We start from the raw sequence: 21864 nt of genomic DNA, 5'->3' as shown, positions 1-21864 counted from the left end.
GGGACATGTATTGAGAGCTCTACCACAAAACCCGCCCAAGGAACTCTCACTGTCACAGCTTGTTCCCAGACGATCCAGTTCTCTGGTGGCTATCTTCAGGCCCCAAATGGGACTAGGTTCATCTACCCAACCAGCATCACCTCTTGCCTGTTCGAGAGCGACCTAAGGGACCCTGTATATTAGCACAAATTGTTCCTCAAGTTACTGTTTATGGTGGAAAGGAGGGCAGCCTGCTTCTTCTTCCCTTCAAGACATCTCGAGTGCAAAGAGCTGTACCTATCCTCCCATCTTGGCTGGCGCTGCCTTAGCTGGGTCCCTTGCCACCGGGGCAAAAAGTCAGACCAGACTTGCAGCCCTCTCCACCACGGTCGATCAGGTCTTGTTAGCTTGGCATGAGACCATTAAAAAGCTTACAGATCAGATAGAGTCCCTCGCAGAGGTAGTCCTCCAGAATAGGAGGGTTAGATCTCCTCCTAATAAATCAAGGGGGGTTATGTGCAGCATTAGGGGAAGATTGTTGCTTTTATGCTAATCACACAAGAGTCATTAAAAGTACAAACTATAAAAAAATCTGATAGAACAGAGGGAGCAAGACCGCCAAAAGAACTCTTCCTGGTACCAGAACATGTTCAACTGGATCCCCTGGTTAACTACCCTAGTAACAAGTCTCGCTGGACCCCTAATTCTCCTCCTCGCAGTTACCATCCTTCCCTGCATCCTGCGTACCATCACCCAGCGCTTGAGAGCCAGCATAAGAGATACCCAGCTCCCCATCTTAACAACAAGGCCTGGGGATGAGGGGGACTATGCTACCTTAATTTAGTCCCTTAGTTTGCCCAACAAGTTAGACTAGGGCCTAGAGGGGGGAATATGTAGTGGCCAGCTGGACCCCCTAAACGCCCCTAACCAGCTTAGCCTTTAACCTAGTTTGTCTTTGAGCTCTCTTGTGCAGTGTTTCCTGCAGTTGATCGCACCTGGGGTTGCACAACAAACGAATTCTGGCCAGACAAAACTCACATCCAGCCCACGTCTTCTGGCTGCAACGGACTTGCTGACTTGCTTTGACCCTCTCCTCACCCCTTCCCCTTTTTTCTCTCCAACTTTTGAGTATAAAAACCCTGCCTTAAGCCTCATACGGGGTTGGTACTTTGTTTCGGACTTGTTCTTGGGTCTCTGCCTGCCCGCTGGCAAATAAAACTTTTTGCTTTCCCTATCCATTGCCTCTGAGTGGTTAATTCTTGCTAAGTCTGCTGTAACACTCACAGACAGACATCCAGAAAGGAATATATGAAACCCATGGAACTCTGACCAGGGGCAGATCCAGAAAGAGAAGAAAGCAGTAATAACCAAATATTACTGGGACAAATTCCACCACAGTATTCTTCGTGAGTTATTTCCTTGTCCTCCTCATTTATGCATTTTAAGTCACTAGTTGTTATATTACAGTTCATTCCAAATATATGTTGCTCCTCCCTTTTATTACCCCACTTTAACATCTGATCTCCTCTTCTTATTTTGATCTTAAATTCTGTCTTCTTTTTTTCTATGACTAGCATCCATTCTTTCAGCTTAAACGTGAAATTCTTTCCCTCTTTTAGCCTGCTTTTCATTCCTCATTCTTAGTATACCTATCCCATCTATCATCTCAAATTCACTTCCCTTTCCTTTGGTCATCTCTTAAATATTTCTTCATTTCTTTTTTTCCCTCTTATTACCATCCCACCTATATCAATCATAGCCCAAAGGTTGTCCATAGTACTGGGGAGAAGCTGTTTCTCTAATCTGTTTCCTACTTCATCTTCCTCTTCTTTATTTATTTATTTTTGTTTATGTTCCCTCTTGCACTAAATATGTTTTCTATAACTTCCGTATCAACCTAATACTATATACTTACCCTCTCTCACTTCATTCAGCATTTTCCCTTCCCTTTTTGAACATACAATGCAAATTTTACTGTCTCGCACTGCCTTGTCCCTACTCACTACTATTATTGCTCTGCCACCTACCCTTTCAAAAATCATCTTTTATTCAGTTAGTCAACCCTTATCTGTTTTTCCTTTAGTATAATAGTCTTAATATCTTTACATTTATATTAACACTGACTCCTTAGATGCTGATAGTGTGATTGTGGGTAGGGAATATTTTTGAGGGTGTGGGTCTCTTGTCTGGGTTGTGTGTTTATGTTTTAACAGCACCTCCACAAAAGAATTCAAGACACGGTGGACAGAGTGACTCTCAGTCAGCTATCCAGAAGGACAACCCGCCAAAGAGCAATACAACAACAACCAAAACGGAAATACAACCAGACAGACTAAACAAATGGCATAAAGGGCATCCTAAGAGCATCAAGCTCAGGAGCTCAAAAGAGTGCACCACTGAATCCCCCAGGTCTCCTATTAAAGAAGGTCACACCATGAATGTGGGAAATCAAAGCAGACAAATCTAAGAAACAAAAACAAACAAGAGTCACCTAAAATGAGGAGACAAAGAAACAACCCGCAACGAAAGGAAAAGAGGAATCCCCAGAAAGAGTGCTAGATGAAACAGAGGCAGCAAACTATGAAACACGGTTATAAGGAAGAATGGTTATAAGGAAGCTCAATGAACTCAACAAACTTAGAGAAAACTACAATGAACTCCAGGGGAATTATAGAGAACTTCAGGGAAACTACAAAGAACTCACTTCGAACTACACCAGCATTAAAGAGGACACAGAAACTATCAGTAAGAGCCAGGATAAAATGAAGAATACAATTTCAGAACTGAAAAACACAATAGAAAGAATAAAAAGCAGACTAGAGGAAGCAGAGGATCGGATCAGTGAGCTGGAGGACAACGTAGAAAAGAATTCTCAGACAGTGCAACAAAATGAGAAAAGACTGCAAAAGAACAAAGAGGGTTTAAGAGAGCTGCAGGACAACATGAAACATATCTGTATCATAGGAATACCAGTGGGAGAAGAAGGGGAGCAAGAGATAGAAAACCTGTTTGAAAAAGTAATGACAGAAAACTTCCCTGGCTTGAGGGGAGAAAGAGTCACACAAGACCAAGACGCACAGAGGGTCCCAATGAAGATGAACCCAAAGAGGCCCACTCCAAGACACATCATAATTAAAATGGCAACTTTCAAAGACAAAGAGAAAATCCTAAAGGCAGCAAGAGAGAAACAGCAAATAACATACAAGGGAGCTCTGATAAGACTATCAGCGGATTTCTCAACAGAAACACTACAAGCCAGAAGGGAATGGCAAAAATAATCCAAGCAATGAAAAACAAAGGCCTATAACCAAGATGTCTTTGCCCAGCAAGGCTCTCATTCAAAATGGAAGGTGAAATAAGTAGTTTCCCAGACAAAAGAAGGCTAAAAGAATACATTTCCACCAAATCAGCATTGCAAGAGGTGCTAAAGGGACTGCCTTAAGATGATGAAGAAAAAGAGAGAAGAACACAGGTACAAAGGGAAAAAATCACAATGAATAAGTACCTATCAATAATAACTTAAATGTAAATGGATTAAATGCTCCAATAAAAAGGCATAGGGTAGCTGAATGGATAAGAAAACATAACCCACACATATGCTGTCTACAAGAAACCCATCTCAGAACAAACGATCTACACAGACTGAAACTGAAGGGATGGAAAAAAGCATTTCAAGCAAATGGACATAAAAAAAAACAGCGGGGGTAACAATACTTATATCAGACAAAACAGATTTCACAACAAAGGCAATAAAGAGAGACAAAAAAGAACATTTCATAATACTTTTGGGATCAATCCACCAAGAAGATATAACCCTGGTGAACATATATGCACCCAACATAGGAGCACCCAAATATATAAGGAAAATCATGGAAGGCTATAAGAAAGATATCGACAGCAACACTCATAGTAGGGGACTTTAAAACCCCATTGTCAACAATGGACAGATCTTTGAAGCAAAGAAACACCAAGGATATTGAGACATTGAACAACATCTCTAGATCAAATGGACTAAATTGATATATATATAGAACATCTAATCCAAAAGAAGCAAAATATACATTATTTTCAAGTGCACATGGAACATTTTCAAAGGTAGACCATATGGTAGGACACAAAACAAGCCTCAACAAATTCAGGGAAATTGAAATTATATGAAGCATCTTCTCAGACCACAATGGCTTGAAACTGAAAACCACCCTCAAGAAAAAAACTCAAAAACATTCAAATTCATGGAGAATAAATAACATGCTATTAAATAATGAGTGGGTTAACAAGACATCAAGGAAGAAATCAAAAAGTTTCTGGAAACAAATGATGAACACACAACAGCCCAAAACCTATGGCATATGGCGAAGGCAGTCCTGAGAGAGAAGTTCATAGCAATACAGGCCTACCTAAAAGGGAGAGAAGAATCTCAAATAAAAAATCTACCCCAACAACTACAAAAACTAGAGAAACAACAAAGAAAACCAGAGGGAGTAGAAGAAAGGAAATCGTCAAGATCAGAGCAGAATTAAATGACATAGAGACTAAACAAACAATTCAAAAGATCAATAAAACCAGTAGCTGGTTCTTTGAAAAGTTAATGAAAATCAACAAGCCTTTAGCCAAGCTCATCAAGAAAAAAAGAGAGAGGACCCAAATAGACAAAATCAGAAATGAAAGAGAAGAAATCACAACTGATACCACAGAAATACAAAGGATTGTAAGAAATTACTACAAACAAGTATACGACAAGAAATTTGACAACCTGGATGAAATGGACAAATTTATGGAAACATATAATCATCCAAAACTGAATCAAGAAGAAGCAGATAGCCTGAATAGACCAATAACAAAGAGTGAAATTGAAGCAGTAATCAAAAAACTCCTGGCACACAAAAGCCCTGGACCAGATGGCTTCACAGGTGAATTTTACCAAACATTTAGGGAAGAACTAACTCCTATCCTTCTCAAACAATTCCAAAAAATCCAAGAAGAGGGAAGACTTCCAAACTCTTTCTGTGAGGCCACTATTACCCTAATTCCAAAACCAGGTCAAGACACAACAAGGAAAGAACACTACAGGCCAATATTGCTGATGAACATAGATTCTAAAATCCTCACAAAATATTGATAAACTGGATCCAGCAACACATTAAAACGATCATACACCAAAATCAAGTGGGATTCATTGCAGGGATGCAAGGATGGTATAATATTCACAAATCAATAAATGTAATACACCACATAAACAAAATGAAAGACAAAAGCCACATGATCATATCAATAGATGCTGAAAAAGTATTTGATAAAATTCACCCATTTATGATAAAAACCCTCAGCAAACTGGGAATAGAGGGAGCATACCTCAACATAATGAAGGCCATATATGAGAAACCTGCTGCCAACATCATACCCAATGTACGAAAACTAAAAGCTTTCCCTCTAAGATAAGGAACAAGACAAAGATGTCCACTCTCTCCACTTCTACTCAACATAGTTTTAGAAGCTCTAGTCACAGTGATTAGACATGAAAAAGAAATGAAAGTCATCCAAATTGGAAAGGAGAAAGCAAAACCGTGACTATGGTATTTGCAGATGACATGATAGTGTACAAAGAAAACCCTATAGACTCCACCAAAAAAACTACTTGACCTAATAAGTGAATCTGGCAAAATAGCAGGGTACAAAATCAATATTCAGAAATTGAAGGCATTTCTGTGCACTAACAATGAAATATCAGAGATAGAAGCTAGAAAAAAATATCATTTATATAGGAACAAGAAAAATAAAGTACTTAGGAATAAACATAACCAAGGAGGTAAAAGACCTGTACTTGGAAAACTACTGAAGACAGAATTAAGGAAGATACATGGAAGCATATATCATGTTCATGGATAGGAAGAATCAACATCATTAAAATGTCCACATTACCCAAAGCAATTTATAGATGCAATGCAATCCTTATTAAAATATCAATGACATATTTCACAGACCAAGAACAAATACCTCAAAAATTTATTTGGAACCAAAAATGAATAGCCTCAGCAATCTTGAGGAAGAAGAACAAAGTAGGAGGAATCACAATACCTGATACCAAACTATACTACAAGGCCCCTGTAATCAAGACAGTCTGTTACCGGCATAAGAACAGACATATGAATCAATGAAACAGAATAGAGAGCCCAGAAATAAACCCAGGTGTCTATGGCCAGTTAATATTTGACAAAAGGGGAAGGAGCATAAAATAGAGTGAAAATAGTCTCTTCAACAAATGGTGTTGCGAGAACGGGACAGGGACATGCAAAAAAATGAAACTAGACCACCAACTTACACCATACACCAGAATAAACTCAAAATGAATAAAAAAACTTAAATATAAGCCGTGACACCATAAAAGTCCTAGAGGAAAACATAGGCAGTAAAATCTCAGATATCCCTGTAGCAATAGTTTTGTTGATACATCTCCCAGGGCAAAGGAAATGAAAGAATAAAGAAATGGGCCTACATCAAACTAAAAAGTTTCTGCTCAGCATAACAAAACATCAGCAAGATGAAAAGGGAACCAACCATATGGGAAAACATATTTGCCAATGAAACCTCAGACAAGGGTTTGATCTCCAAAATATATAAAGAATGATGTGACTCAACACTGAGAAGACAGATAATGCAGTTAAAAAATGGGCAACAGACCTGAATAGATTCTTGTCTAAGGAGGATATACATAGGGCCCATAGACATACGAAAGAATGCTCAACATCACTGCCATCAGAGAGATGCAAATTAAAACCACAATGTAATACCACATCACACTGACCAGAATGTCCATCATTAACGAATCAAAAAATAACAACTGCTGGCGAGGATGTGGAGAAAAGGGAGCCCTAGTGCACTGTTGGTGGGAATGCAGACTGGTGCAGCCACTATGGAAAAAGTATGATATTTCCTCAAAAAACTAAAAATGCAACTGCCTTTTGATCCAGTGATTCCACTGCTAGGATTATACATGAAGAATCCTGAAACACCAATTCAAAAGAACTTATACACCCCTATGTTCATAGCAACACTATTTACAATAGCCAAGTGTTGGAAACAGTCTAAGTGTCCATCACTAAAGGAGTGGATCAAAAGGCTGTGGTACATTTACACAATGGAATACTATGCAGCACAAAGAAAGAAGGAGGGACTTCCAGTCAAGAAGGAGGCATAGACAGACATGCTGCATCTCCCTCCACAACTAAGAAGGAATACAACTACATCAAATCTAGAAACAACCAGAAGTTCCAGAAAATCAAACTGCACGGAAGTCCAGCAAACAAAGATATAAAGAAGAAATATTCATCCAGACAGGTAGGAGGGGCGGAGCTGGGGCAGAGAGGATGTGGTGTGGTGGTGGCAGCAGCAGCAACAGCAGCAGGCTGGCGGAAAGCACAGTTACACGTTTTAAAAAGTCAGGAGGGACACCTGGGGAGTGTTTCCAGCTTCTCACCAGACTGCGCAGCTCACTGTCCCAGCACTGTGGAAAATCAAGCTTCATTGCTTTTGACTGTGCAGACCAGTGGGTGTCGGGACAGAGGAAGACACTACCGGTCTCTCAGCAGAGGCTGCTTGTTTAAAGGGCCCCCACAGACCTAGAACATCCGCAGACCCACCCACTCTGGGAACAACAGCCAGGGCAGCAGCTAGAGGGGTGCCAGTCCAGTGCAGAAGTGGAAGAAGTGCCTGGAAAAGGGGCGAGTACTGGGCAAGCGGCATTGTTCCTTCTCAGACCCCTCCCCCACATACAGCTCCACAACCTGGTGCAATAGGTCACCTGTTACTGACAAATACATAAGACTCCACTCCTTACAACATAGTAGGAGCGACAGCTCTCCCTGGGACATGGAAGCAAACAAACACAGGAGACTTCCGGCCAAGGTGGAGGCCTAGACTGACATGCTCCTTCTTCCTCCACAACTAAGAACAAATACAACTACCGCAAAACCAGAAATAACCAGAAGTACCAGAGTATAAATGGAAGTCCAACATATGAAGGTGTAAAGAAGTGGTGCTCGTCCGGACAGGTAGGATGGGCGAAGCCAGGGTGGAGAAGTCAGGCTATGCTGTCCGCGGCAGCAGCAGCGACGGAGGCAGGACAGCGGTAAGCACAAATGCCCGTATTTAAGGGGAGGCGAGAAGCGCCTGGGGAGCACCCCTAGCTGCAGACCAGACCCGTCAGCTTGTGATTCCAAAGCCAGGGAAGGCAGACCCCCATTGCCTTGGACTGTGAAGCCCGGAGGTGGTGGGGATGGAGGAGGAGGCTCCCAGTCTCTCAGTGGAGAGTGAATGGCAGGAATCCATCTTGGACCCTCACCCCGTGCAGAAAACGCCACAGCGTGGTGAGATGGGTCACCCGGTTGTGATGAATGCACAGGGCTCTGCCCCCTATAACGTAGGAGGTGTGACAGCTCTGCCCAGGAAGCAAAAGTATACACAAAACAGTCAGGATGCCACAGATCATGATAGAGATCCTGGTGACACACAGCTGACCAGACAGCAGATATCTAATCTAACGAATCAGCAAATAGGAAATCTTTCTGAGGCTCAGTTCAGAGCTTTGTTTACAGAAATGCTTACAAGCCTAACAGCAGATCTTAAACAATACGGGGAAGGAATGAAGGCTAGTCCTGCTGAAATGAACAAAGACACATACGAAATTAGTGGTGAGGGAGAGAAAACCAGGGATCAAATCAACAAATCGGAACATAGGGAAGGAACAAACAGTCAACCAGTGCAGAAAGAGGAAACGAGAAGTGAGGAAAATGAGGAGAGGCTCAGAAACTTATCGGACAGCTATAAGTGGGCCAACATCCAAATCATAGGGCTGCCAGAAGGTGAAGAAGAAGAACTAGAAACTAAAAAATTAGGTGAAAAAATAATGAAGCAGAACTTCCCTAACTTGGTGGAGGAAATAGACTTACAGGTCCAGGAAGCACAGAGAGTTCCAAAAAAACTGGACCCAGGGAGAACCACACCAAGACACATTATAATCAAAATGTCAAAAATTAAGGATAAAGAGAGAATCTTAAAAGCAGCAAGAGAGAAGAAGAGAATTACGTACAAAGGGGTTCCAATAAGACTATCAGGTGATTTCTCAAAAGAAACTCTGCAGGCAAGAAGGGACTGGCAAGAAATATTCAAAGTAATGAATAGCAGAAACCTACAACCACAATTACTCTATCCAGCGAAGCTGTCATTTAGAATAGAAGGGCAGAGAAAGTGCTTCCAGGATAAAGTAAAACTGAAGGAGTTCATCAGATCCAAACCCCTGTTATATGAGATGTTAAAGGGACTTGTTTAGGAGAAGGAGGATCAAAACTATGAACATTAAAATGAAAATTGTATCACAACAACCAACAACAGAAGCTAGGGAATTGAAACAAAGGCAGACCAAGTAGGCAACGAGAGTGGAAAAAGAATTATAGGCATGGGGGACATTTTGGGGGGAGTTCAGTGGGGAGGGGGAAGGGGGGATAGGGAGGGAGATGGTACAGGAACTAAGAAGTATAGTAGGAGGGAGTGGAGTAGATAGGAAGATGTTGAGAAGACCTATATGCACAACCAATGGGCATGGACTAAGTGGGGGGACAACTAGAGGGAGAGGGGTCACTGGATGGAGGGGAACAAAGGGAAAAGAAATTGGGACAACTGTAATAGCATAAACAATAAAGCATATTAAAAAATTTAAAAGAATTAAAAAAAAAGGGAACTCCTGCCAGTAGCGACAACTTGAGAGTATTATGCTTAGCAAAATAAGCCAGGCTGAGAGACAAATACCATATGATATCACATAATACAGGAAAGTAATGAAAAACACAAACAAGCAAAATAGAATCAGATATGGAAACAGGGAATGGACGGCCAATATCCAGATGGGAAGGGGGCGGGGAGAAGCAGGAAAAGAAGAGAAAGGGTTTAGTTTAGGAACTAGTATAAATGACCCATGGACATTGACAACAGGGTGGGGATTGACTGTGGGAGAGGGGGGAAGTGGGTAGGGCAGGGGAGAGCAATGAGGGAAAATGGGACACCTGTAATAGAAAAAGAATTTTAAAAATGAAAAAAGAAATTGGATTAACCCCTCAAATACACACCAACATTTAGGTTGCAGGAGAATAAAAGTCTACGGTACACGTAACTGATGCTATACTTATTTGACCTAATACACTGCACTACTCCAAAAATTATGTTTTGAGGTAGCCCCATAGTGGGAGTGGCAGGGAATTCTGATCATCACCCTCATTTCTGTAACTTGGCTTAAACCAAGGCTCTCTTGCTATTGGGAAACAGAGAAATTCTGGGAGCCTGCAAAGCCAGTTTTGAAGTTTGATAAGCCAAGCAGTCTTCATTCCTCACTTCTCTTCAGCTGGTGGTTTACTACCAGCTCCTGTGCTGTTGACCTCTACAGTATATATAATAGGAGCCCAAGGCAATGACAGCCTCATAACATTAGCTGTGAATTCTCCCTTATGGCCTGTTTGAAACATGATTCTAGAGGATTTTGTTCTGGTGGTTCACAAAATAGGTCTCCAGTATGGTTTTTAAGGAAAAAGAATTTCTGACCATCTTTATATCTCTCAGGATATTCTTCCAGTTGTCAGGAAGGATTATTATTTTGGTAGAATCATTTTTAGTATGATATAGTATAATAGCACATCAAAATTAGTGTACATTTTTTTCAAATAGTTTTTTTGCACAAACATCTTTTAAGAAGTACTAGCCTTTTGATAGAAGCTTAAAATATCCTTTAGAACTTCATACACTGTCAGCACAGGCACAGAGTGATGTTTTCACCAGTACATTATTTTTATGCATGTCTGGGTGAGGAAAACTAATATAAACTCACTAAGACAATAATTTTCAGGGTAGTATGTACTGTCTGGGCAGCAGGAGCACGAAATCAAGATCTCTGCCGAACCAGCAGAGCCGGGCAGGCAGCGGGTTCCGTGGAGCCCGAAGCCCGGCCACGCACTGCGGGGGCCCGATCGGCGGGGAGCGAGGGGCAGGCGCCGCTCCGCGTGTTCACAGGAAAGCAGGGCACGTGAGACCAGAAACGCACCAGCTGGGCCATTTCAACACCCCTTTGGCTAGAATCCAGTGCCCGCAGTGCGCGGAGGCTCCGGAATGTGAAGAATTCGCCGACACAGATTCAGAGACAGGGCCTGGGAAGAGCCGGCGCTGGGGGCGCTGAGTGCGGGCTGCGCTTCCGGAGTCCAGCAGGCGGCGTTCGAGGAACCAGCGGTTCTGGCCGCGGTGTAAACAAGAGCCGTCGGTGGCGTGAGACGAGCAGGAGGCGGGGCGCACAGTCTAGAAGCTGGTGCCGGACCTCAGTGGACCTCTGGTCCGCTCCGCCCGGCCCGCGACTCGGATATCATCGCGCAGCAGCCGAGGGGCCGTCCTCCGAGGGGGCTGGGTGGGTGCGCGCGCGGGCGGCGAGGGAGCGGCCTCCACCCTGTCTCTTTCGTCGCCGTTCATTTCTTTCTCGCTTTTCTTTTGTCTCTTACCCCCCTCGCGGCCCGGGGATTGTTGGTGGACAAAAGTGCAGCCTGAAGATGGCTGATGGAAACGAGGATGTGCGGGCGGACGACTTGCCAGGGCCTGCCTACGACAGCTATGAGTCCATGGAGCTCGCCTGCCCTGCCGAGCGCAGCGGCCACGTAGCCGTCAGCGACGGGCGCCACATGTTCGTCTGGGGCGGCTACAAGGTCAGTACGTGGCCCGGCCTTGGCGGGCGTCACTTGGTGTCACTGGGGTCCAGGTGGTGGGCCGGAGAGGCCAGAGCGGCCGCCTTCCGCGCCCCCACATCTCAACTCTGCGCGTGGTGGTTCTTTCTGCCTGTGGGAATCTCCTCACGAGTCCCCCGACCCGTCCGGAGGCCCCCGGACTGCTGTTACCCCTGCTCTCACTGCGCGCTCTGCCCGGCCTCTCCCAGCCCCGTTGTTCGCTGCGGCCCTGAGCGCTGTGTGACCTCGGAGCTCTATTTTGGGGAGGGCACGGTGGGCGGTGCCCGACGACTAGCCGTGTTTTTATTTAAAAAGTTGGGGGTGTGTGTGTAAGAGGTGACGTCACTCTCACCCTCTATCGGGTCTACCTGAGGAGCCGAGGCCGTCCGACCCAAGGGGGGGCCGTTGGCCACATTCAACCTTCCCGCGCGTTCCGGAGTCCAGCTCACCTGTGCGGACGGCCATCACATTGTTCGAATATTTCAAGGCTAGTTTCCTTTTGGTTTCAGCGAGAAAGGGTGAACATTTTCAGAAGCCCCTATTAAGAAAGTTAATGGAAAAGCTCCACCAGTAACCAAAACATCAACCACTCCTTGACCCCTAATGATAAACAATGTAATTAGTTACCAGTTCAGAGCCAGTTGCATTTCTTCTCGACCTGTGCATGGGGGCCCCACCCCAAGTGTCTGCTATTTAAATCTTGCCCCCCAGTTCTCTGGCTCTTTTGCTTTTTAGAACTTCCCAATAACACTCCACATTCTAGAATCTTCTCATTGCATTTGTTTGGTTGACTGTAATCCATCCCTACCAAAAATATTCTGTTTAGTGTTGTTTCTTCTTAAAAATCATCTCCCTACCCTATTCGCTTGAAATCTAGTGCACCCCACCTGTGCCTTTGATGACTTGTTTTGTGACTGACAGTAAGTTTCAGCTCGTGGTACAAATGACCCTCAAAAGATAGGTGGGATAAAGTGCCATCGCTGTCCTGATTACTTAATGTAGTTTAACCAGTGTGTGTGTGTGTGTGTGTGTGTGTGTGTGTATACTAATCCTAATTTTTTTCCTCAGCCTCCAATGAATAGGTGTTTAGAGGGTACTTGTTAAGAGGATGGGGGTAGGTATGTGATCCTTATTGAAATGTAAATATTCCCAAGGAGAAAAGTAAACCTGTTGGTCAATCGTACTTCACTCTAAACTACTTTCTTCAAAATTCTGTTTGTAAAAATCAGCAACACTGAGGGAATGGGACTTTTCTTTGGGTGTGGGAAGAGGGAGGGCTGTCAGGGTGGGAGATTTCTCATGGTGTTTTGAAGGCGTGGATGCTGAGTGGGTGGTTCAAAGATCCGCTATCCACACTTTGGCTAGAACCCTGAGCGAGGGCACAGGAAGTCCTTGGAGATTGTTTTTAGGGAAATGAACTTTAGCTTCCTACACAGTGGTCAGGTTTCCTCCCTGGGCCAGGCTGATCTTTCCAGGGTCAGTCTGCTATCTTCAAGAGCCTTTCCCTTCAGAAATGGTGGAGTGGAAAGCAAAGTGTGTACATGGCCAGGTGCTCTTTTCCTGTATGAAAATCCAACCTTATGAGACTCTGTCATTCATTCTCAGTGAACTGCAATTGTTTACTGTATGTTGACGCTGTTCAGAAAGTGGCCAGCGAGGTTCAAAGGTTGGAGAGGTCAGGCAGCAGTTGAAGCTGCAAATTCAGGAAACGAGGCTGAAATCCTGGTTCCTCCATTACTTGCTAAGTAACCTTGGGCAAATTGCTTACCTCTCTAAAAAACTAGTTTTGTTGAGACAGCAGCTACCTTTAAGGATCGTTGTGAGTGTTAAATAAAGCAATCTATGGGTAGCTCTAGGCTAGTTCTAGCTTCTGGTACACTCAGTCAATTAAGAATTATTACCTGAAGGGAAATGGAGAACAAGGAAATTAATTTTGGAAAAAGACTTAATATTTGCATATTTGCAATGCTACCCTCTGCATCTTGGTAGAGAATGAATGGGTCAAAAGGAAGAATGGCTAGAAAAACTATACATCATGTGTCATTGTAGGTGAGGAATTAAAGGTAGACCTTTCTTTAGTCTGCTCACCATGGCACAGGAAATCTGAGGTCATGCAAGTGACACTTGATGCATGGTCTGTTCAGGGTCAAGTGACCTCAGAGGTTTCCTGTTGGTCTCTTAACTTCCTGCACCATTGCAACTGTTCTATCAAAAATTTGAAATAAGGGCTGTCTGTAGTAAGCATTACCTTGAGTATGTGGTACGGGGGGTGGAGAGGACTGTGAGTTTGATAAACTTATCGGACCTACTTAATTTTACATCTCGGCATCTCAAATAAGAGAGATGGAGAATATACAACAGTGCTTCTTTAGAGTACCAATTATTTTTTATATTTGCAATTCTCTTTTTGGTTCTTAGAGTAACCAAGTCAGAGGATTATATGACTTTTACCTGCCTAGAGAAGAACTATGGATCTACAACATGGAGACTGGAAGATGGTAACTGGCATTATAAGGGGAGAACATTCAAATGTTGCAAACAAATAAACAAAAAAATGTTCTGTTAGTTGGCCTAACATCTCCTCAGAAGTATCACATATGTATTTTTTAAGATGTTGCATCTTTTGTTACATGGTATCTTGAATGAGGAAAATCACAGATTATATCTACTAGAAGTAAACTGGTATTCTATTTTAATGAGCTCTAATATTAAATTTTCTATGCAGGTCTCTTTGAAATAGTGTTCTGTTTGAAAACAAAACTAGCTTAAATTTGCCTTCCATTCAAACTGAGGGTATTCTGAAAAGATCTTTTGCTAGTCTCACAACAGTGGTACTCAGGAGTCTGTCCATTTCAGAATTAATGTGATTCTCAGAAGTAGCCATGTTTGAGGCTTTATAAAGTAGTCTTCCCCCATGGTTTGCACTGTGAGAACTTTGTGCTGTACAAATACCATCTATTCTAGATCTCTTAACTGGAAGTGCTCCCACTTGATTTAAGAGTTAAACCAAAAATAGGATTATTTCTGTACATAGCGAATTGGTGTTTTCTGAGCTGTTTACCAATCTTCTGAAGAATTGGAAATTTATAATAATATTCCATTAATACAGAATTCTACATATTTTTTAAAAAAGTCTACTAAAACCTAAAAACCTTAGTATAAAGTGATATTGTAAGAAGACCTTGAGAGACCTGTTAGTATTCTGAATCTTTTGTTTCTTAATTAGTTTTGATTAAGCTTCATTTTTAGATTCAGAATGTGTTCAAACTTGCAGAGCACTCAGAGGAGTGCTACCTGAGTGTCTGTTGTATTACCTAAGGTCTGAATCAGATTCATCTGAATGGCTAACAGTGACTGAATTAAAAACAGCTACTAAATTAATCTGTCAGAACTGGGATGTTGAATTTGTCCTGGCTCGCTCAAGAACAAAAACGACTGCTTTTGGCCATGTAAATAAAAAGCAGTTTAGTCTGAAACACACAAAATGGTATGCTCCCAGGTCATGGGACATGGAGGCATTTCAGTGCTCATTCTGCCTCCTAGCAGGACCAGCAGCGCGGCCTGTGGAATGAAGAGGGAAGAGCGCCTTCTCTGAAGTAATTTTAGAGCTAGATGAGACCCTAGACATGGTCAAGTCAGCCTGTTCATTTTATTGTTTTTCCTTTATTGTGGGAATAGAAGAAAAATAAAAATATTTTTGCATTTCCTTTTGGGAGGCTCATTTACATTGCTTTTCCCCCTTCAGGAAAAAAATTAACACTGAAGGCGATGTTCCTCACTCTATGTCAGGAAGCTGTGCCGTGTGTGTAGACAGGGTGCTGTATTTGTTTGGAGGACACCATTCCAGAGGCAACACGAATAAGGTTGGTGTGTCTAAGGATTACAGTTCAAGGCAGTTTTATTCTTTTTCAGACAACTTTTAGACTTCTAAAGTTAGCCCATAGTTTATTTCTGTCCCAGTTAAAAAAATGTGTACTTGATTATGGCAGGAGTGTGCATTTTAGTATTTTGTCTACCAGTCTGTATTTACCTAGGCCTTTTATAAAATCGCCTTTATTTGGTAACCTGTGTGCAATAACTTCCTAGGCTGTTGTCGTGTTCTTTGCAGCTACTTGTTCTTTTAGAAACCTGGAGTGTTACAGATGAGTAATAGTAAACTAGATGAAAATGAGGTAATCGGGTGGCGGGGGCAGGGTGAAATTTAGCAGGCCACCACTCAGAAAGCCATTAGGATAAAGTAATTGACAAACTTTTATATACTAACATTCCTATGATCTGGCACCATGAGATACTGTCATTCAGTCTTTGTTCATGTTTCTTCCAAAATAGGAAAAAGATATCAGTTGTTCTCTCAGGCCAGTAAGAGAGATGAAGTCAGAAAGGTGCATATGATATAGGTAAACTCTTATAAATTCATTTATTTGGCAACTTAGTGGGCACCTTATATGCTGAGCACTTGGCAGACACTGGAGACACAGAGATGAATGACACACAGCCTGCACCTCCTGGAGCTCACATTCTAGAAGGAACACATATAATAAGTAGATGATTTCAGTAGCATGTGGTACAGAGATACACAGAGCCTGGCTCATAGTAAGAGCTCAGTAAATATTTTTGAATCTGAAAAGAATCCTTGACATTGTGTTTGGTCAGGTTGAGGAACAGAAAAAGTAAAGCTTTCATCTAAGAGGTGATGCTTGAAATGAAGAATACAATTCAAAGGGGTAGCCAAGATAATAGATGCAGAGGTGCAAGTAAGTATGTTCATGGAAGTACCAAGTGGTCTGATATAGATGGAGCATATGGCTGAGACTGTTTAAACTGAGCTCCCAGGACCTCTAGGGCCCCCATGGGAGGCGCGTAATGGTGTTAGGTGGCTCCAGACCACCCCTTCCACCACCATTTTAACAAGTGCAGCTCCGTTTTTGTTTTTGTTAGGCTTTTACTTATTATATTTTAAGAAAGGGTTCTGGGCCTGAAAGATTTTGTGTGGCACTGCTATGGGCTGTAGTTAAGCCATGTATCAATAATTTTCAGGGCTGAGGGGGAGAAAAATAATTTTGACACAGTGTGAGGAAGCTTGGGAAAGAGAAGCTGCAGCTCTCTGGGCCGTCAGAGAAATGGTCATTCATGTGTCAAGTGGCTGGGGTTGAGTATTTTAAGTTTGATCACAAGGAAGCTTAGGAGTGGTCAGATTTATTCAAGCACCTGGATGTGAACCCTTAAAGATAGACTGATACTTAGTATTTTAAGATTTAACCTTAGCTCCTAGAGTTAAGTAGGCACTTAAGACATGTTTGTTAAAATTGAATTCGGAGGTGAAATCTGAGTCTGTTTTTTTGGTAATATTATCCTGATACTCACAAATTAGATCAGTACAACTCTTAAGTGCCTATCTATGGGCACAGACTGTAAGCGAATACATTTCTATTCCTTCGCCAAAAGTGTGGCTATGGAAAAAAAATGAGCTGGACTAAACAGGATACTTAGTGACTTAGGTGATTTATATTCTGGCACAAGTTCCTTATTTAGACCCAGTAACGGTTTTGCAGATGGGCAGCCAGTCTGTGTGACATTTTGAGTAGTATTGCATTAGATGATATTCATAAATCACAGCAAAACTAAATGCCGAGGTTGAATTTCTTTCACATAACCAAATCTAACTGAACTCATTGCTTCTGACAGTTCTACATGCTGGATTTAAGGTCAACAGACAGAGTATTACAGTGGGAAAGAATTGACTGCCAAGGAGTTCCTCCGTCGTCAAAGGACAAACTTGGTGTCTGGGTATATAAAAACAAGTGAGTTAGCAGCACTACAGGGGTGGGGTTTTATGTGGAAAGTGGTTTGCCATTCAAGTATCCTTAGCTAGTAACTGTTGTAGAGTGTAGGATTAGTGAACTAATACATCAAAGCACTTAACATAGCCCCTGAGACATATTAGCCATTATTATATGAATAAGTATTTTCAAATACTCACATGCCTTTTCAACTCATATAACAAAGACAAATCTCTTGTACCCTAACTTACGGATATTTGAATTTTTTTTCTTTTTTCTTTTTTAATAAAATAGGTTAATCTTTTTTGGAGGGTATGGATATTTACCTGAAGATAAAGTATTGGGAACTTTTGAGTTCGATGAAACATCTTTTTGGGTAAGTGAAGTTTCATATTTGCATATGGCCTTAGTATGTTGAAATAATACATTTTGTTTGGTAGCAGTTTTGTTCATTTTGCTTTAATAAATCAGACCAAAGAGATATAATTTTATAAATGTTATTTGTAAAGTAATTATAAAATAACTCAAATTCTTATTTTCTATAGAATTCAAATAATCCAAGAGGATGGAATGATCATGTACATATTTTAGACACTGAAACATTTATCTGGAGCCAGCCTATAACTACTGTGAGTTCCTGAAGAATAATGGATTACTAAGAGCAGGGAAGTTGGGAGGTGGTGTAAGACTGACAGTTCATTCTTCCTGTTTTCTAGAGAAGAGCCAGAGCTTTCATATTTTCCAAGGACTAAAACTCAGAAAAATTTAATGAATGTATAGACCAAACCAGCATCTATTATCTAATAGATGTTGAGTGATATTGTTTGTAATTAAATAAATGACCTAGCACTATATTGGAATTTAAGTTACTCATATATCAAGCTTCTTTCTCCTCTGATACAGATGTCGTATAATGTATAGCTGTTATTTTAAAAGATAAAAATAAAATAAGCATTCTATTAACTAGCCCATTCAGTAATACACCTCAGAAATATATAATTAAATTTTCCAGTTGTGGTAGTCAGCCTTTAGTACTGCTGTTGACTAGAAGTCTGCAGTTTAGCTTAAAAGCTCCAGTGTTTTGCGTATTCTTATGTGGAATGTGGTTTGCCATTCAGATATCCTTAGCCAATGACTGTTGTAAACATAGAACATATGAGGATTAAGTGAATTAATACATCAAAGGACTTAACATAGCCCCTGAGACGTATCAGCCATTACTGTATGAGTGTTTTTGTTATACTTAAATGTGAAGACTCTTTCTGGTACTTTAAAGTTCACTTATTTATGAAATTGCTTATGACTTCAATAGGGTAAAGCACCCTCACCTCGTGCTGCCCACGCCTGTGCAGCTGTTGGAAACAAAGGCTTTGTGTTTGGAGGCAGATATCGAGTGAGTATATAAACAGTTTCAGTGACTGGCTTTGAATTTTTCAAAATGGTAACTACTTAATTGTCCTTTTTTAGGATGCTAGAATGAATGATCTTCACTATCTTGATCTGGATGCATGGGAGTGGAATGAATTGTAGGTATCTCGTTAAGATAATTTAGAAAAGTTTTTCAAAAAATTTTCAGTGGCTCTTTCCCTTATTCTCTATTATTAGTATATATTTGCTTAAATTTCCTGTAACTGTGAATTTAAATAATCATTGATCATTAGATCCTAAATGGAGGAATTTTATTTTTTAAATTCCAGTTTCCATTGGCTATGTGCCTGGCACATAGTATGTAGTATGTGCTCAATGTTTGTTGAAAAGAAAAGATCTAAAGTTGACCGTCAAAAAAAATAGTTCATTCTAGAACATGTAGTTAATACCAAAAAGCCTTTTTAAATTTAAAGTCTCTTTCTTTAATTCCATAAAAATTTTAAAAGAAAAGTTCAGTTATTTATCTGCTTTTAGATGTTGATATTATAACATAGCTATTATTTTCAGAATTCCACAAGGCATATGCCCAGTTGGCCGATCTTGGCACTCACTAACACCAGTGTCTTCAGACCATCTCTTTCTCTTTGGAGGATTTACCACTGATAAACAGCCACTAAGTAAGTCCTTTCAAAATATAAGAAATCATTGTATATCATTCATATATAATAATATATATATAGTTCAAAAAAGTCTATCTTACTAGCTGTTTCAAGGCTATAAGTCTGGTTGGAAGGTTTACTGTTATGCACCTGTAACACATCCCTGTTGTTTTCATACTATGAGATACACCCATTCTGTAAAGAAATGACCTGGAACACTACAAGCCCTGCTGAAGGGCTGTAACCTGCAAAAGGCTTATTTGGTTAATTGCAGAGAAAAAAAGGAAATATACTCTCTTTATGTACTCACAATCTGATTTATTACCTTTCTTGCTAAAGCTGTGTGCCCTTTAAATATCAATGTTACGTTGATGGAATAACTATGTACTTCATAGTTCTTTTTGTTTTGTTTCAATCAGGTGATGCCTGGACTTACTCCATCAGTAAAAATGAATGGATACAGTTTAATCATCCCTATACTGACAAACCAAGGTATGAACTATTTAAAAAGATATTTTTTACACTAAATTAATGAAGTCTATAGAAGTATACAAGACAGAATGATTAGGGGAAATTTTGGCTACATTAAATTCATCATTCTAATAAATACTTTAGCATTCACTAAGGTTTAATATCATACCTTTTGAAAAAAAAAAAAAAAGTTACCCTAGTATCAGATGCTTTCTTTTCCATCTGTATGAAAAATAGGGCTGGATTTTGATTTTTACTTTTTCCATTCTTTATCAACAAATTACTGATATAGTTAACATTTATAATCAAGCTCTTTACCCAAGTGAATTGAATGGCATCTTGGTTTGTCATTAAAAAAAGAAAAAGGAACTGGCAAGGAGAGGTTTCCAAAACCTTAAGAATGTATATGAACAAAAATCAGTAAGTTTCAATTACATTTTTAGTAGCACTGCAAAACAGTAACAAGTCTCAAACCATTAAAAAAGAAATTATTAAACACTGAGCTATTTTTGTTAATCTTAAAAAGAATTGTTAAAAAGACTGAAAGGAAAATGATAGTCAAAATAGGTGTTCAAAGCACCGTTAGATATGTCAGCCTGCAGTTTTTCCTAAGCCTCTAACCTGAGTACAGTCAGGCACCAAGATTATTTGGCATGAATATTCTTTCCATTGAATGACCAGGCCTTCAGATACTTTGTTTAACTCGGGCAGACCCAGCATCTCTCAGCTGGTGTGTGCAGGGCCTTGGCCCTGCCTATGAGAAGAGCACAGTAAGGCCACATACCATTCATCTCCCAAAAGATTTTTATTGCCAACAAAGACCTAGAGAACAGTTTGTTCGGTTCAAACCCCTCACTTCATATTAGGTCTGGAGCAGAGAGAAAATGCTAATAACATCCAGACAAAATAGACATTGATTTTTCTCCCTTTGGCTACTTTCCCTTAAGAAAATTGCTTCTCACCTTCATGTTTTGGCCTGAACTAAAAATCTCTAGTCTGTATTAAATCAGTTCTATTCTGTGGTGTTTTGGATGACTTCAAACTCAAGCTCTTGTTTTAAATGTAGATTATGGCATACAGCTTGTGCCAGTGATGAAGGAGAGGTGATTGTTTTTGGTGGGTGTGCCAATAACCTTCTTGTCCATCACAGAGCTGTAAGTATATGACCTTATGTGAAAGGACACATCACAATATTGCTGAAACTTATCTGTGAAGTACTTGCTTTTTAATGTGTTCTTCTTACCTATTTTTCAGGCACACAGTAATGAAGTACTTATATTTTCAGTTCAACCAAAATCTCTTGTAAGGTAAGTAACTTTTTAAGGACACAAATAAGCCTCCGTTGATATAACTAACTAGTTGTATTTTCCTATGAAAAAACCTTTAAAGAAAAGTTTCTTTCTTTTTATTTTAATAGTTCAAGTGAATGTACTTCTAAATAGGAAAATGAAATTATTTTTCACTTTCCTTGTTCACTTTCAGGCTAAGCTTAGAAGCAGTCATTTGCTTTAAAGAAATGTTAGCCAACTCATGGAACTGTCTTCCGAAACACTTACTTCACAGTGTTAATCAGAGGTTTGGTAGTAACAACACTTCTGGATCTTAAAGCGTCATTGATAATGCCTCTGATCACCTTGCACGGACAGCAATTCTGTAAACATCAAAGAGTGGCATCGTTTGTATAATTACATGCATTGTTGTAGTTTTGCAGCCTTTTGATTTTAATGTGCATGTGAATGGTTGAGAGAACCTATTTTTGTGTCTAAATAAATGTATTTAACACCAGCAACTGTCTCTATTAAAGCAAATGATAATTAATACTCGAGCTTTTTACCCCAAGGATATGGTTTCTTTTCGGTA

The 21864-nt window shown here is 40.6% G+C and overlaps 1 protein-coding gene across 3 annotated transcripts; it reads left to right on the top strand.

The window, feature by feature from the left end:
• The first annotated feature begins 11231 nt into the window (after positions 1–11231).
• KLHDC2 (kelch domain containing 2) lies at positions 11232–21789 on the top strand. 3 transcript variants are annotated; one of them, XM_090270091.1, is made up of 14 exons: positions 11232–11416; positions 11549–11708; positions 14145–14224; positions 15472–15589; positions 17412–17527; positions 17801–17882; positions 18052–18135; positions 18819–18899; positions 18974–19032; positions 19442–19551; positions 19953–20025; positions 21071–21158; positions 21259–21311; positions 21487–21789. In XM_090270091.1, the coding sequence occupies exons 2-14, from the start codon at positions 11556–11558 to the stop codon at positions 21608–21610; spliced, it is 1221 nt and encodes a 406-aa protein (XP_090126217.1). In that variant the 5' UTR covers positions 11232–11416; positions 11549–11555; the 3' UTR covers positions 21611–21789. The 3 variants fall into 3 exon arrangements, with proteins under 3 accessions (XP_090126217.1, XP_090126218.1, XP_090126216.1); XM_090270092.1 differs by having other exon boundaries at positions 11544–11708; XM_090270090.1 differs by having other exon boundaries at positions 11232–11708.
• The last annotated feature ends 75 nt before the right edge of the window (positions 21790–21864 follow it).

Source organism: Furipterus horrens, unplaced genomic scaffold (assembly GCF_987537825.1).
Source record: "Furipterus horrens unplaced genomic scaffold, mFurHor1.1.pri manual_scaffold_3, whole genome shotgun sequence".
NCBI classification, from domain to species: domain Eukaryota; kingdom Metazoa; phylum Chordata; class Mammalia; order Chiroptera; family Furipteridae; genus Furipterus; species Furipterus horrens.
Note: the sequence above shows the minus strand (reverse complement) of the source record. Positions and strands in the feature narration are given on the sequence as shown.

Excerpts from the sequence above, each read along its gene's own strand:
- KLHDC2 (XM_090270091.1), top strand. The coding sequence starts at position 11,556 with ATGGCTGATGGAAACGAGGATGTGCGGGCGGACGACTTGCCAGGGCCT. Across the intron at positions 18,136-18,818 it reads GGAGCCAGCCTATAACTACT|GGTAAAGCACCCTCACCTCG; the intron begins GTGAGTTCCTGA and ends TGACTTCAATAG. Across the intron at positions 21,159-21,258 it reads TTCTTGTCCATCACAGAGCT|GCACACAGTAATGAAGTACT; the intron begins GTAAGTATATGA and ends CCTATTTTTCAG.